Consider the following 16,611-nt stretch of genomic DNA (forward strand, 5'->3'; position numbering starts at 1 on the left):
TTGCATTCAAAGATAATCTTTACATTTTGAATTTCAATGTTCTTCAACATGCTCGGAGGCTCCAACACTAAGTAAGCTGTGCATATACAAATCTCCCCTACAACACAGATCAACACAATGAGTTTGCGAAAAATTGGGGGCATGGATATTAGCTGGGTTTTAGATATGGAAATCCTGTAGGCAAAAAAGAGTGAAATAGTCTTTCCAAGAATGGAAGACAGACATAGGCAAAAGCCCAGGGCCAGAGTGACCTGTCGGGCCATGCAGGACCAGTTGTGTGGCTTGCCTATGAACAGCATAGTTGACAGCACTGTGATAACCAGAGACATCTGAATGAGGAAGCTCAGCTCCCGGTCATTTGCTTTCACCAATGGAGTCTGCCTGTGGATCACATACACAACAGTGACTGCCAAGACCACAAGTGCCCCAAAGATGGAAAGGCTAACGAGGATGAATCCCAGGGCCTCCTCATAAGCAAGGAATTCCACAAGCTTTGGCACACACTTGTTCTTCTCTGCATTGGACCAGTCATCTTCATGGCATGGATCACATAGCATTTGACCTATTATAAATAAAAACAAAAACTAGATGATTGACTATTGACTTCAATAAATTTGTCACATTTAATCATGAACAGTCTGGGGCAGTTGAAGACCTGAACAGGGTTTACTGGAAATCTATTAAAAATCTGTATAATATTTTAAAATTACAATTACAAAAGGGGCATTGGTGCAGAAGATGTGACATATTCAGAGTTTTGTTTTGTTTTGTTTTTTCCAATATCAGGAAATGATCACTTCTCAACTCAAGGTGTTCTTGTTTTTTTCTATTGATGAGCTACTTTCTCCTCTATCTATTGAATAAAGAGGTCTGTGTCTTTATCAACTGGAGAACAGCCCAGGAAGTAGAAAGTCACAGCTTCTGATATAAAACAAAATGACTGGGACACAGCTGGTTAAACCCCTACTTTTTTCATTCTCTCATGTATTATCCCCTCATGGAGATAATATACTTATCTCCATGAATCATGTATTTGCCTACTCAAAATTATCCAACTCTAGATGCTCATTCATTAAGTGATGAGGATGATGATGGGAAGAAAAAAACATCAATCATGGCCCCTGAGGCTAAGAAGGCTAAGTCCGGATTGGTGAAGAAGGAAAAACTAGTTGAGACGAAGTTATGGCACATGATACAATGGATTGACTAAGTGTAAATTTAAAGATTCAGGTAAAACAGGAATTTCCTTTCACCACTTTGACTCCTGGTCTGGGCAGCTCTGGATGGAATTATTTGTGGAGACTGTGGAACATTTAGCAAGGGAGTTGTGCAGATTACAGAGTGCCTTTTTCTATGAAGAACCATTTTTATCATTTTTACATGATTATTCTTGTGGGTTATGTGACAAAAGATAAGTGAATTTTTGTTTCTTCAACAAAATTGAATAGAAATGTAAATAAACATGCTTTAACATATTTCTAGAAACCAAACCTCTCTATGTCATGCCTACTGGGAAGCAACTGAGCAGGCTGTCACAGAAGTCCAAGCCTCAGCCAGTGTGCAATGCATGTACCTTTTTCAATGCTTAGAACCTTAGGAAAATTTGAGGACTTTCTCATAGTTAGTGTTAAGTCTAGTTCATAACCATGTACCTAGGAGATTTTATGATTTTACTCATATTTCACATTTTATGTGTTTCTTTTGGTGTTTATATGTTTGTAAGTCTTTTCCAACTGTAGTAGGGAAACAATATTATCTGTACTGGCTGGTTTTGTGTGTCAACTTGACACAGGCTGGAGTTATCACAGAGAAGGGAGCTTCAGTTGGGGAAGTGCCTCCATGAAACCCAGCTGTGGGGCATTTTCTCAATTAGTGATCAAGGAGGTAGGGCCCCTTGTGGGTGGTGCCATCCCTGGGCTGGAAGTGTTAGGGTTCTATAAGAAACCAGGCTGAGCAAGCCAGGGGAAGCAAGCCAGTAAAAAACATCTCTCCGTGGCCTCTGTGTCAGCTCCTGCTTCCTGACCTGCTTGAGTTCCAGTCCTGACTTCCTCTGGTGATGAACAGCCATGTGAAAGTAAGCTGAATAAACCCTTTCCTCCCCAACTTGCTTCTTGGTCATGATGTTTGTGCAGGAATAGAAACCCCGACTAAGACATTATCTTTCATTCACACTGCAAAGAACATTTAATAATTTGATAGATGTTAATTACTTTGCCATCCATTGCCCATATCTTTTATAAAAAAATGATTTCAAGAATGTCTTTGTCAGGAAATGTTTAATCTAATTTCACTACAATTCATAAAAAAGTCATTCCATCCCACCTGATTTCTCTGACACATATCCATCCTCACATGGGATGCAATCGAAGCAACATATGGGTTGCCCATGGCGAATCCTCTTCCGGGACCCTGGGGCACACACTTTTGTGCAGAATGAATCTGGAAGCTAGCAAAGACAAAGATGATGAATTATAACAAGGCCTTGAAATATTTCCACTTTTGAAATAAAGAAAGTTCTGGTTTGTGTAACTATGGAGACATGCGTCCCATTTATAAAGAAGATTGGTGCTAGATGCTGAACAAAGATATCATACAGAGCATAATAATATGGAGAGCCTAGAAAGAACTTTATCTAAAGAACAGTCTTATGTTTGACTCTGGAAATGCCAAGCTAACTATAATGACAGTATTTTGTCACCTTAGTGATCAAAAAGAAACTAATATAACATGAGATGCTTTAGTTGGGACAGTTTTCTAAGTCTTTTCCTGGTTTGATGAGAACTATGACACCAATAACCATCTTTAGCTCCTGAAGGATATTTCCTTAGAGCAATTAAATCCCTAAACAATTTTTTTTATTATTCTTAGACATCTATCCTAAGTGTCTGGCAAAAATGGAAGAAAATGAATTGTCTGCTCCATGTGAACTATGAAAATAAACACGCAATGTAGAGATGGCCTAGCTTGGCGTGTTTCTTGCTCACTACATTTAAAAATTTCAATAGCAATCATAGGTCTCTTTGTATTTTTATATTCTACATGGATATGCACCTGAAATTCAGAATAAACAATGCATTTACATATTAATGTGGGAAGATAATTATTTATAAACAGAAAAAAATATGTTTTGTGCTCCATGCTTAGTGATAGCTTGCTTTACTTAGTAGGATCACAGCTCAGAAAACAAAATTCAAAACCAAAGAAATATGAACCCAAATAAAAATAAAGATCTCAAACAGTTAAGCCTACAAAACCATAAACCATTCAAGACATAATTTTGGTGCTATTTATGAATTTTCAATATGTTTGAATTACATGTAAATAAGCTTTATTATATGAATATAATCACAATTTATTATCTCCTAAACTCCATATCCTGAACACAATGGTGGCAAAAGACTCCTCCTCTAGTGGAGATTATGCCAGTAGTAGCAACCTTAGGACACCCAGAACTTCTGAAACTTTGCCAATTTTCAGAACCCTAGAGACAACAGGTACCCCAAACCCAAAGCTTCAGAGATCACACAGATTACTAAAACCCCAACAGAGAGAAAATACTAGACCTAAAGTCTCTAATCACCACAAGTGGTTCAAGATAGAAGATCAGAGAGGAAACAAAGAAAGAGAACATCACCCAACTAACAAGATAAAGTCAAAATTGTCACCTAACTCTGTACTATCTCCAAACCCACATGAGTAAGTGTAAGTGTAAGAAGCAAACAAAAACACCCAGGGCAATATGGTACCACTAGAGTATACCTATCCTTCTACAGCAAACTCTGAATAATCTAACACAGCTGAAGCACAAGGAAAATACTTTAAATCCAATCTTATCATGATCATACAGTCCTTTAAACAGGAAATAAACAAATCCCTTAAAGAAACCTAGGAAAATAGAGAATTCTTGGGGGCTACAAGAGACTGAGCCATTAACCAAAGAGCATCCATATGCTGAACCTATGACCCCATCATGTATGGGAGATATGCAGCTTGGTCTTTAAGTGGGTCCCTCAGCAAACAGAGTGATGGCTTTCTCTGACACTTTTGATTGCCTATGTATCTGTTTCCCTAGTTGGGCTTCTGTATCTAAGTAGGAGAACATGTGCATAATCCTGTAATAACTTGATGTTCCAGGTGGATTGGTACCCAGGAACCCCTTTTCAGAGGGGAAAGGAACAGTGGATGAAGATAGTATTTAAGTGGGGAAGGGTGACATGGAAAAGAGAAAGTGATATGATTCAGATAATGAATGAATGAAGGAATAAATGAAGCAAAAGAAATCCAGGAAAACACAATCAAGTAAAAGAATTGAGCAAAGATGTTCAAGACCTCAAAATGTAAATAAAAACAAAAAGGCAAACATAAACTGAGAAATCTTGAATATGAAAAATCTAGGTAAGCAAACAAAACTACAGACACAAACATCACCAACAGAATACAAGAGGAGAAATGATCTTAGACACAGAAGATAGAAGAGAAGAAATTGATATAGCAATAAAAGGAAATGTTAAATCTAAAGAGTACCTCTGAGAAAATATGAAAAGACCAAACAGGTCTATGAAAAATAGGAATAGAAGAAGACTTTCAATTCAAATCCCAGAATACATGTTCAATTAAATCATATAAGAAAATTTTCCTAACATAAATTTGGAGATACTTGTAAAGGTCCATGAAGCTTATAGAACACAAATATATTGTATGAGATAGAAAGTCTCCATACCACCTAATAATCAAAACACCAAATGCATAGTACGATAAAAGAATGTTAAAAATTGCAAGGACAAAGTCCAAGTAACAAATAAGGTCAGAACTATCAGAAGGTCAAAGCTGTCCAACTTTTCAATGTAGACTTGAAAAGCACATGGACTGGTCAGATGTCTTATAGACTCTAAGAAAGCACAAATGCCAGTCCAGAAAACTATTTTAAAAAGCCAAGAACTGGGTGGTGGTGGCACACACCTTTAATTCCAGCACTTGGGAGGCAAAGGCAGGTGGATTTCTGAGTTCAAGGCCAGCCTGGTGTACAGAGTAAGTTCTAGGACAGCGAGGGCTACACAGAGAAACCCTGTCTCGAAAAACCAGAAAAAAAAAAAAAGCCAAGAGAAGTCTCCAATCACCATAGTTGGAGAAAACAAGATATTACATGATTAAATCAAATTTAAATAGCATCTGTTATAAATTGATCCATACAGATGGTACTAGAAGGAAAACTCTAACCTAAGAAGATAAAACATGCCCATGAAAACACAGAAAATAAATATCATGCTAGAAAAAACAAAATAAGGGAAACACACATAAACCCCCAACCTCCACAATCATCAACACAAACAAAATTAACACGAATTAACAGACATTATTCATTAATATATCTCAGTATCAGTGAACTCAATTTCCCATTTAAAAGACATACTAATGCTGACTAATTCAGAATGCTGGTGAAAACAGGATCAGTCCTTCTGCTCCAAAAAAAGAAACATACCTCAACATCAATGATAAGCATTATTTCAGAGTATTGAAAACAATTTTCAAAGAAAATACACTCTAGAAACAAGCTGGTGTAATGATTCTCATATCTAACAAAAGAGATTTCTAACCAAAATTAATCAAAAGAGATGGGGAAAAACACTTCACACTTATCAATGGAAAAATTCTCAAAGAAGATTTCTCAGTTCTGACTATCTATACCTCCAATTCAAGGGCACCCACATTTGTAAAAGAAATAATATGGAAGCTTAATTATACACTGAACCCCATACATTAACAGTAGGAGTCTTCATACTCTCACCAATGGAGAAGTCATCCAGAGGAAAACTAAATGCAGAAATAATCAACTAATAGATGCTCTGACACAAATAGCCCTAACAGAATTCTGCAGAACATTTCATCCAAACACAAAAGGATATACCTTCTTCTCAGCAAATCATACAACATTCTCCAAAATTGAACACAAACTGTTAACAAACCAAATCTTAAAAGGTACAAGAATATTGAAATAACTCCATATATCTTACCAGACCACCATGAATGAATGACAGATTTCAATAAAATAGAAACAACAGAAAGCCTATGATCTCAGAGAAACTGACCAACTCTCCACTGAATGACTACTGGGTCAAGACAGAATAAACAAATTAAAGGCTTGGTAGAACTCAATGAAAAAGAATTCACAACATACCCCAAACCTATGGAACAAAATGAAAGCAGTGCTAACAATTTCCTCTTAACATTAAGTGCCTTGATGAAGAAATTATAAAGATCCGATGCTAGTAAATTGACAGCATACATGAAAACTTTTGCACAATAAGAAGCAAATATACCCAGGAGAAGTAGAATGCAGAAATAATCAAACTGAGTGTTGAAATCAATAAAACAGAAACCAAGTGATCAATAAAACAAATCAATAAAACAAAGAATTCTTTGAGAAAATACACAAGACAAACAAAACTTTACCCAAACTAACTATAAGGCAGAGAGAGAATATTCAAATTTACAAAATCAGAAATGAAAAAAGAGACATAATAACAGACACTGAGAAAATTTACTGATCATTATGTCATACTTCAAAAATCTGTATTCCATAGAATTGGAATATCTAAAAGAAATGCATAAATTTCTTGACAGATACTGCTTATCAAAGTTAAATCAAGACCAAAAAAAAAACAATTTGAATATAGCCACAACCCCTAAAAAATGGACACAGTCATTAATGTTTAATAAGAAAGGAAAGAAAAGAAATAAAAGAAATTAAAAGAAAAAGAAAAGAAAAGAAAAACCTCAGGGCCATAAGATTTTAGCACAGAATTCTACTAGACTTTCAAAGAAGACATAATATTTAGTCCTGAAATTATTCTTCAAAATAGCAAATGTAAGCCACAATCACCCTGATACCAAGATAGAAAGACTCAACAAAGAAGTATACACCAATATCCCTCATGTACATATGCAAAAATGCATTAAAATATTCGCAAGCCGAATTCAAGAGCATATCAAAGACATCATCCACCATCATCAAATAAGCTTCATCCCAGGTATGCAGAGGAGTTTTAACATGTGAAAATCTGTCAATGTAGTCCACTATGTAAAATAAGTGAAAGAAAAAGACAACATGATCATTTCTTTAGATGCTGAAAAAGATTCTGAAAGAACCCAACACTCCTTCATGATACAAGCCTTGGAAAGATCAGGGACACAGGAACATACTTAACTAATGCCAATATACAGTAAACCAATAGTTAGCATCAAATTAAATGAAGAGAAAGTAAAAGCAATTCTTCTAAAATGAGGAGCTAGACAAGACTCTCCACTCTCCCCATATGTATTTAATATGGTACTTGAAGTTCTAACCGGGGCAATAATAAAACTAAAAGAGATCAGGAGAATACAATTTGGAAAGAAAGAAGTCAAAGTATTGTTATTTAGAGATGATATGATACTCCACATAAGTGGTGGCAAAAATTCTACCAGAGAATTCCTACTGTTGATAAACAACTTTTGCAAAGTGTCTGGATAGAAGATTATCTTAAAAAACAAAATCAGTAGCCTTCTTATATACAGAAGAGAAAGGGAAGAGGAAGAAATCAGGAATTAATACCCTGTATAATAGCCACAAATAACATAAAATATTTTGGGGGAACTCTTAGCAAGTAAAAGATATATATGACAAGAATTAGAAATAAATTCAAAGATATCAGAAGATGGAAAGTTCTTACATGTCCATGGATCAGTAGTATTAATATGGTAAGATTGATCTTACAAAAAGCATTTGCAATAACATAAGGGCATTGCTCAATTAAGTTTTTAGTAGATTTATTTGTAATACCTAGAGACTAGAAACAACATAGATGTTCCTCAAGCAAAGAATGGATTTTGAAAATGTGGTAAGTTTACACAATGTGAATATTAATCAGCTACAACACATTTGTAGCAGAGGATACACTTAAACCTGGAGAAAGTTGATGCACTCATGGAAGATGAGCATCAGATGCTGTCAGGATTGACCAGCAGCAGGTAGGTGGGTAGGTGGAGAGCAACCTCTCAGAAGTAATTGGAAGGGAGATGGGGTGAAGAACTCGAGGAGGGGAACCAGGAAGGGGGTAACATTTGGAATGTAAATAAATAAAATAATTCAATAAAATTTGCAACTGGATGAAACTAGAAAGAAATCATCCTGAGTGTGGTAAACTGAGCCAGAAAGACATGGTATGTCCTCATTTATTAGTGAACATTAGCTGTAAAGTAAATGATAACCATGCTACAATCCAAAGACACAGAAGGGCTACATAAGAAGAGCTCAATGGGGTCTGTATGAATCTCTTTGTAGAGGAGAATTAGAAAAGACCTGTGATGTGTGGAGAAGGTTGGAGAATGGGAACAGGAGGGATCAGTGGTTGTTGGGGTGTGAAGGGAAAGAAGAGAGTAGCAGACAAATGGAATTGTGGGCCATTTGGGAATGAACTAAAAACACAGTAACATAAACTCATGGGTGACCATATCTAAAGCTCCTATCAGTTGGGATTGTGAAGCTTTAACTGACAATCTCCTTTAACCAGGAGAGACTTCTAGTGGAGTTATTAGCACACCAACCAAGACAGATAACCTTCAACCTACAATTTGTCCTACCTATAAGATTGCTAGGTTAAAGGCTGCACAGAAATTTTAGGAGAGGCCAAATAATTGCTGGTCCTCACTTAGACGCATGCCATGAGAAAAGTCCCACACCTGATACTGCCTGAAGCTCCAGGATTCATAGGGTGGATAGCCCTGAGACCTAGGATAGAATCAAACCATACTGCCAAAAAAAGGTAATGAAATGATTACTAAGGGTATTCTACTATACTCTGATTGGTGCCTAGTCCAATTGTCATTAGATCTGCTTCATCCAGCAAGTTTTGGAAACAGATATAAAGACCCAAAGCCAAAGCCAAATATTATGTGGAGCTCAGAGAATCCTGCAGAAGAGGTGGAAAGAAAACATTCTAGGTGTCAGAGAGGTCAAGAACACAGGAAACTCAAAGAATTGACTAACCTGGGCTTGTACAAGTGTATAGAGACTGAACCAACAACTAGGAAGCCTGCATGGGACTGACCTATGCCTTCTGCATATATGTTGCATTTGTGTAGCTTGCTCTTCTTGTGGGTGTCCTAACAGTGGGATTAGGGGCAGTCTCTGATTTTTTTGTTGCCCTTTGGCATCCTTTGCCTCATACTGAGTTGCCTTTCCAGCCTTAATAAAAGTGGAGGTGACTAGATTTACTTTAATTTTATATGTCATATTTAGTTGATATCCATGGGAATCCTACCCTTTTCTGAAGAGAAAGAAAAGAGGAATGGCTGTGGGTGAGGCAGAAACAAGGTGTGGTTAGATTGGGATATAAGGATACAGGGGACACTGAAGTTGAAATGTAAAAAATTCCCCAAAATTTTAAATATATATATTTAAAAAATTAAAGTAATAATTGGAAAACAACATTTTATTACAAAAGATCATAAAATTACTACATTGCATTAAAACATTCTCAAAATATCAAAACACTATTAAATTATATGAAAGTTTTCATGTATTTTAATTTAACATGGACTCTTTATATTATAAATAGACAAACAACAATACAAAAAATATATGATAGATTAAGTAAATTGATTTATAATATAGTAAAAGCTTTAGGTGTTTTGTATTTATTTAGTGCCTGAAAAAAAAAGACTTTTTTCTCTATAAATGAACAAAAATATGTCTGGTCAACTAACCCTTGAAAATTCAGTGTTCCAAAATAATGTTGAGATCTTTGGAAGAACAAGTTCATATTTTGAACTAGTGAATTTGTATTCTCCAACTTTGACAAAGGAGATTTCTCCAGCATCATCCATGTGCCAATTGAGGATATCATAATATCCACTTTCCATATCTCCATTAGGATCAAGTTTCATTTTGCTTCCATCATGAGTAGTAAATTCTATTTTGCTAAGGTAATCCCACAGCTAATGAAGAAGAATAAGAAAGAGTAAAAAAGTAAATAAATATATAAATAATTTGTAAGCATTTAAAGACTTATAAAATACAGATTTATTTTAAAAGAGTAGATTTTGCTTCATACATAAATCATAAGATTCTATTTTTTCTAATGCAGTTTTTGTTACCAATTCTAATATCCTCTAGCCATTGGTAGCAATTAAAACAGAAAGAATGATTTGGTAAATTGAGATATGTTATACAAATAATATTCATACTGGGTTAGAAAGTTTTAAAAAGAAGAGAAACAATTCCATAAATAATTTAACATTGTTATTTTAAGATCTTGGCAACATATTAAATTATGATAACATAATAAATAGTATTTTAGATATACTGGGTTAAATAATTTGTGAAATTTAGTGGTACCTATTTTTCTTTAATTTTGACCTCTGGACAGTTTTAACATGCCTTTGATGTATATTACAGTTGTACGTATTTGTTGGGATAAAATAAGCTTATATTATGGCTTAGCAGTATAATATCTGCATATCAAGAGACAGGAGAATGTTTAGAATATTTTCATTCCCTTTTCCCCACTTTCCCTATGAAAAAATATGACCCACAACTATTTGCTTCTCTTGAAAGTCTCAGTCTAGTAGGGAGACTGGATAATCAGGCTCTAAAAGTTAATTCAATAAGTTTATGCTGCTGTTGTGTCACAATTTCCTCCCATATTCAAACAGTTCATCCTTTCAGGGAAGATCTTTAAGTAGTAAGGTAAATATCTCAAAATAGCTTTAGGAAGTCCATGAAACTGAGCAGATTCACTATGTAGCTCCCTGGGAGAGTATGAAAGAAAAGGAGAGTCCTTCTCAGAGTGTGCTAAAGTGCAGAGAAAAATCAAACAAAACGAGATGAAAAAAGTTTCTGGAGACCAGTTCACCTGCTAGGGAGAAACAGAAAATGGCTGAGTTGCCTGGAAGTCATTTAGATCATCTTGGGAAGGACACACTTCTGATCTGTCTGAAAGCTATTCTCAAGGTTTAAAGGTTTTTGTGGGCATGGTTGTTGCATCTGTCTTAGAGTCATTTCTGCTCTTGTCCCTATCTATTCACTCATATTCCTTTAAGTTACCCCAATAAAATCCATTGGTTCACTGAGTTGGTCTTTGGTGGTGTCTGAATGTGGTCTGTTTAGGACTCCCTATCTAGATGAGTAGATAGATGTGTGTGTTGCATCTCCAAAGGAAATGTTTTGTCACATCTCAGTTGTTATTGTAGAAAGAAAGGACATAGAGGAGGTAATGGCTGATTGACTTAGGAAATTGAAAATTCTTTATTTCTCAAAAAGCATCAACCTTATCTGAGCTATGAAAGATTAGTAGGACATTGCCTTGAGAGTATGAATCTGAATTGTACGTTTCCATTATTCAGGAATTGCTATAGCCAATGGTACAATGGTTCATGGGATTGATGTTAAATCTGTATGATCAAAGAGACATTGAGAAGAATCCCATGAAAAAATAACCTTTGTCTAGGTCACACCTTATATTATTATATTAACTTTAGGCAGGTAAGAGCATGCTTTCTTTAGCATAAAGGAAATCTAATAATCTTTCATTTCCATCTGTCCTACATGCTACACCTAGACTTCTAAACCAATGACCTAGTGTGGTCCCAAGCTTTCCACAGACAAGCATGAATGGGATCTAGAAACTTTTAGTTCTGTTAAATATTGTGACCACAAGCAAGGCACACATTTAGCAAGAATTATTTGCCTTGTTTGTAAAGAAAAGATTATTATTCTTTCTAATTTTTATAGTGGGGATTATGGCTATGTCCCTGAAAGAATTTACTAACTGGATATTTGAATAAAGTGTTTTAGTCCAATTTAAAGCTGGGGAGAGTTACTTGCTTTTCTTCTGACTCTTTTCCTGTCTGTTATTTTCACTTCACATAAAACAAAAGTCAAAAATCATGAAAATTCATCTTTTATGCTAAGTTCATGAAATGGTCTCCCTATTCCTTATCAGTAGTCAAGCAAATAAATGCTCAAAGACTTTTACAGTTTTACCCTCACCTAGATCTAGCTTTCTGCAGTTACACTTGCTTGAAATTTTTTGATGGTAGGACATATGTGTCTAACATCATATATATCACATGAATTTAAAAATTTCAGGTGTGTATTGGGCATAGCCCTAATCCCATAGACTAATGCAAGGAACACAGTGTAAACTTATCTCAGGAGGAGAATGATGAAAAGGAGCAGGAGAAATAAAATAAGGAGAAGAGGAAAAGTCAGTGTAATTTATAGATGTTCAAGTAAATAATAGAATTTCAAAGGTTTTCTAGTCTAGTCTTTTGTAGGATGATCTTAAAACATAGGTAAATACTGATTTCATTAAAAATTTTGATTTCATTAAAAATATACTTTTTTATTAAATACTTTATTTACACTTTAAATGTTATCCTATTTCCTGGTTTCCCCTCTGAAAACCCCCTACACTCCACTCCATCCCTGCTCACCAACAAACCCACTCATGCTTCCTGGTCCTGCCATTTCTATACACTGGCGCATCAAGCATTCACAAAACCAAGGGCCTCTCCTCCCACTGATGACCAACAAGGGCATCCTTTGCTACATATATGGCTGGAGTGATGGGTCCCTCCATGTATACTCTTTGGATGGTGGATTAATCCCTGGCAGCTCTAGGGGCACTGGTTGGTTCATATTGTTGTTCCTCTTATGGGGCTTCAAACCCCTTCAGCCCCTTAAATCCTTCCCTAACTGCTCCATTGGGGTCTTTGTGTTGGTCTGACCATTGGCTGTAAGCATTCACACCTGTAATATGTTTGCAAGCCATTCCAGTTCTTTGGGACCACTCTACACCTCCCCCGTTGGGACTAATACCCTGTGATTAGTCCAATGATTGCCTGAGAGCATCCACCTCTGTCAGGCACTGGTAGAGCCTCCCAGGAGATAGCTATATCAGGCTTCTGTCAGCAAGCACTTGTTGGCATCCACAATAGTATCTGGGTTTGGTGACTACATATGGTATGTATCCCCAAGTGTGGCTGTCTTTGGATTACATATTCTTCAGTATCTGCTCCACACTTTGACTCTGTATATCATTCCATGAGTATCTTCTTCCCCCTTCCAAGAAGGACCAAAGTATCTACACATTGGTCTTCCTTCTTCTAGAGCTTCATATGGTCTGTAAATTGTATGTTGGTTTTCAGAGTTCTGGGCTAATATGCACTTATCAGTGAGAGCATACAATGTGTCTTCTTTTGTGATTGTGTTACCTCACTCAGGATGATATTTTCTTGTTCCATCCATTTGCTTAAGAATTTCAAAAATTGATTGTTTTTAATAGCTGAATACTACTCCATTGTGTACCACATTTTCTGTATTCATTCCTCTGTTGAAGGACATCTGGGTTCTTCTCAGTTTCTGGCTATTATAAATAAGGCTGTTATGAACATAGTGGAGTATGTGCCCTTAATACATGTTGGAGCTTCTTCTGGGTATATGCCCAGGAATGATATAGCTGGGTCCTTAAGTAATACTATGTACAATTTTCTGAGGAACCGAAAAACTGATTTCCAGAGTGGTTGTACCAGCTTGCAATCTCACCAGAAATGGAGGAGTGTTCTCTTTCTCCACATCTTAGCCACTTACCTAAGTTTTTGATCTTCGCTCTTCTGACTGGTATGAGGTGGAATCTCAGGGTTGTTTTCATTTGCATTTCCCTGATGACTAAGAATGTTGAACATTTCTTTAGGTGCTTCTCAGCCATTCCATATTCCTTAGTTGAGAATTCTTTGTTTACCTTTGTATCCCATTTTTAATAGGGTTATTTGGTTCTCTGGAGTCTAACTTCTTGAGTTCTTTGTATATATTGGATTTTAGCCATCTATAAGTAGGATTGGTAAAGATCTTTTCCCAATCTGTTGGTTGCCAGTTTGTCCTATTGACAGTGTCCTTAGCCCACCAGAAGCCTTTGCAATTTTGTGAGGTCCCATTTGTCAATTCTTGATCTTAGAGCATAAGCTATTAGTGTTCTATTCAGAAAAATTTCCCATGTGCCCATATGGTCAAAGATCTTCCTCACTTTCTTTCCTATTATTTTCAGTGTATCTGGTTTTATGTGGAGGTACTTCATCCACTTGGACATGAACTTTGTACAAGGATATAAGAATGGATCTATTTGCATTCTGACATGCTAACTGCTAAACACCATTTGTTGAAAAATGTTATCTTTTTTCCACTGGATGGTTTTAGGTTCTTTGTTAAAGATCAGGTAACCATAGGTGTATGGGTTCATTTCTTGGTCTTCAATTCTATTTCATTGATCCTCTTTCCTATCACTGCTCCAATATCATGAAGTTTTTACCACAATTGCTATGTATCCCAGCTTAAGGTCAGGGATGGTGATTCTACCAGAAGTTCCTTATTGTTGAGAATAGTTTTTGATATCCTGAGTTTTTTGTTACTCCATTTAAATTTGCAAATTGCTTTTTCTAAGTCTTTGAAGAATTGAGTTGATATTTTCATTAGGGGCTGCATTGAATCTGTATATTGCTTTTGGCAAGATAGCTATTTTTACTATATTAATTCTGCCAATCCATGAGCATAGGAAATCTTTTCATCTTCTAAGATCTTCTTCTATTTTTTAATTCAGACACTTAACTTTCTTTTCATACAAATCTTTCACTTGCTTAGTTAGAGTCACACCAAGGTATTTTACATTATTTGTGACTATTATGAAGTACACTTCATACTCATCAAAGGAAAAACCTACCAAGAAGAACTCTCAATTCTGAATATCTATTCTCCAAATACAAAGGGATCCACATTCATAAAAGAAACTTTACTTAAGCTCAAAGCACACATTGTACCTCACACGACAGTATTTGGGGATTTCAACACCCCACTCTCATTATGGACAGATCATGGAAACAGAAAATAAACAGAGACACAGTAAGACTAGAAGTTACAAAACAAATGGATTTAACAGATATCTATAGAACATTTCATCCTAAATCAAAAGAGTATTCCTTCTTCTCAGCACCTCAGGGTACCTTCTCCCAAACTGACCATGTAATTGGTCACAAAACAGACCTCAACAGCTATAAGAAGATTGAAATAATCCCATGCCTCCTATCAGATCACTATAGATAAAGGATGGTCTTCAATAGCAAAAATAAAAATCAACAGAAAGCCCATATACACATATAAGCTGAACAACACTACTCAGTGAAAACTTGGTCAAGGAAGAAATAAAGAAAGAGATAAAAGACTTTTTATAACTTAATGTAAATGTAGGTACAACATACTCAAATTGTGGGACATAATGAAAGCAGTGCTAGGAGTAAAACTCATAGCTCTGAGTGCCTCCAAAAGAAACTGTAGAGAACATACACTAGCAGCTTAATAGCACATCCGAAAGCTCTAGAACAAAAAGAAGCAAACACATTCAAGAGTAGTAGATGGTAGGAAATAATCAAACCCATGTCTGAAATCAACCAACTAGAAACAACAATAACAACAACAAAAACTATAAAAATATTCAACCAAACTATGAGCAGATTCTTTGAGAAAATCAACAAAGAGATAAACCATTAATTAGCCAGACTAACCAGAAGGCACAGAGACAGTATCAAATTTACCAAAATCAGGAATGAAAAGGGAAATATAACATCAGAAACTGAGGAAATCCAAAAATCATCAGATCCTACTACAAAGACTATACTCAAGAAAAATGGAAAATCTAGATGAAATGGACAATTTTCTAGACAGATACCAGGTACCAAAATTAAATCAGGATCAGATAAATGATCTAAACAGGCTCACAACCCATACAGAAATAGAAACAGTCACTGATGGTCTCCCAACAAAAAAAGGCCAGGCCCAGGTGGGTTTTGTGCAAAATTCTATCACACCTTCAAAGAAAACCTAATACTAATACTCTTCAAACTATTCCAAAAAACAGAAACAGAACAAACACTATCCAATTTGTTCTAAAAAGCCACAATTACTCTGATACCTAAACCACACAAAGACCCAACAAAGAAAGAATAAATCAGAACATTTTTATATATATCAATGCAATAATACTCAATTAAATTGTTGAAAACGAAATCCATGAACATGTCAAAATGATGATCAATTATGATCACATAGGCTTCATGCCAGTGTTTGAGGCATGGTTCAATATATGGAAATCCATCAGCATAATCCACTATATAAACAAACTCAATGAAAAAAAAACACATGATAATTTCATTAGATGATGAGAAAGTATTTGACAAAATCCAACACCTTTTCATGATAAAAGACTTAGAAAGATCAGGAATTCAAGACCCATACCTAAAACATAGCAAAAGCACTACACAGCAAACCAGTAGCCAACATCATACTAAACAGAGAGACTTGAAGCAATCCCACTAAATCAGGTGCTAGACAAGGCTCTCCGCTCTTCCCTACCTATTCGATATAGTAATTGAAATCCTAGCCATAGAAATTAGACAACAAAAGGAGATCAAAAGGATACAAATCAGAAAGGAAGAAGTCAAAATATCACTATCTGAAGATGATATGATAGTGTACTTAAGTGACCCCAAAAATTACACCAGAAAACTTCTTTTTTTTTTTTTATT

General features: G+C 35.6%; 1 protein-coding gene across 1 annotated transcript in view; it reads right to left on the minus strand.

The window, feature by feature from the left end:
* The window catches only part of LOC116094045 (vomeronasal type-2 receptor 1-like), a 95,623-nt gene that overhangs the window by 58,492 nt on the left and 20,520 nt on the right, over positions 1–16,611 (minus strand). Inside the window, 3 exon segments of the mRNA XM_031376018.1 lie at positions 89–562; positions 2,323–2,446; positions 9,745–9,975. Of these exon segments, the coding sequence (XP_031231878.1) occupies positions 89–562; positions 2,323–2,446; positions 9,745–9,975 (829 nt within the window).

This window comes from Mastomys coucha, unplaced genomic scaffold, assembly GCF_008632895.1.
Source record: "Mastomys coucha isolate ucsf_1 unplaced genomic scaffold, UCSF_Mcou_1 pScaffold16, whole genome shotgun sequence".
Lineage (NCBI taxonomy): Eukaryota > Metazoa > Chordata > Mammalia > Rodentia > Muridae > Mastomys > Mastomys coucha.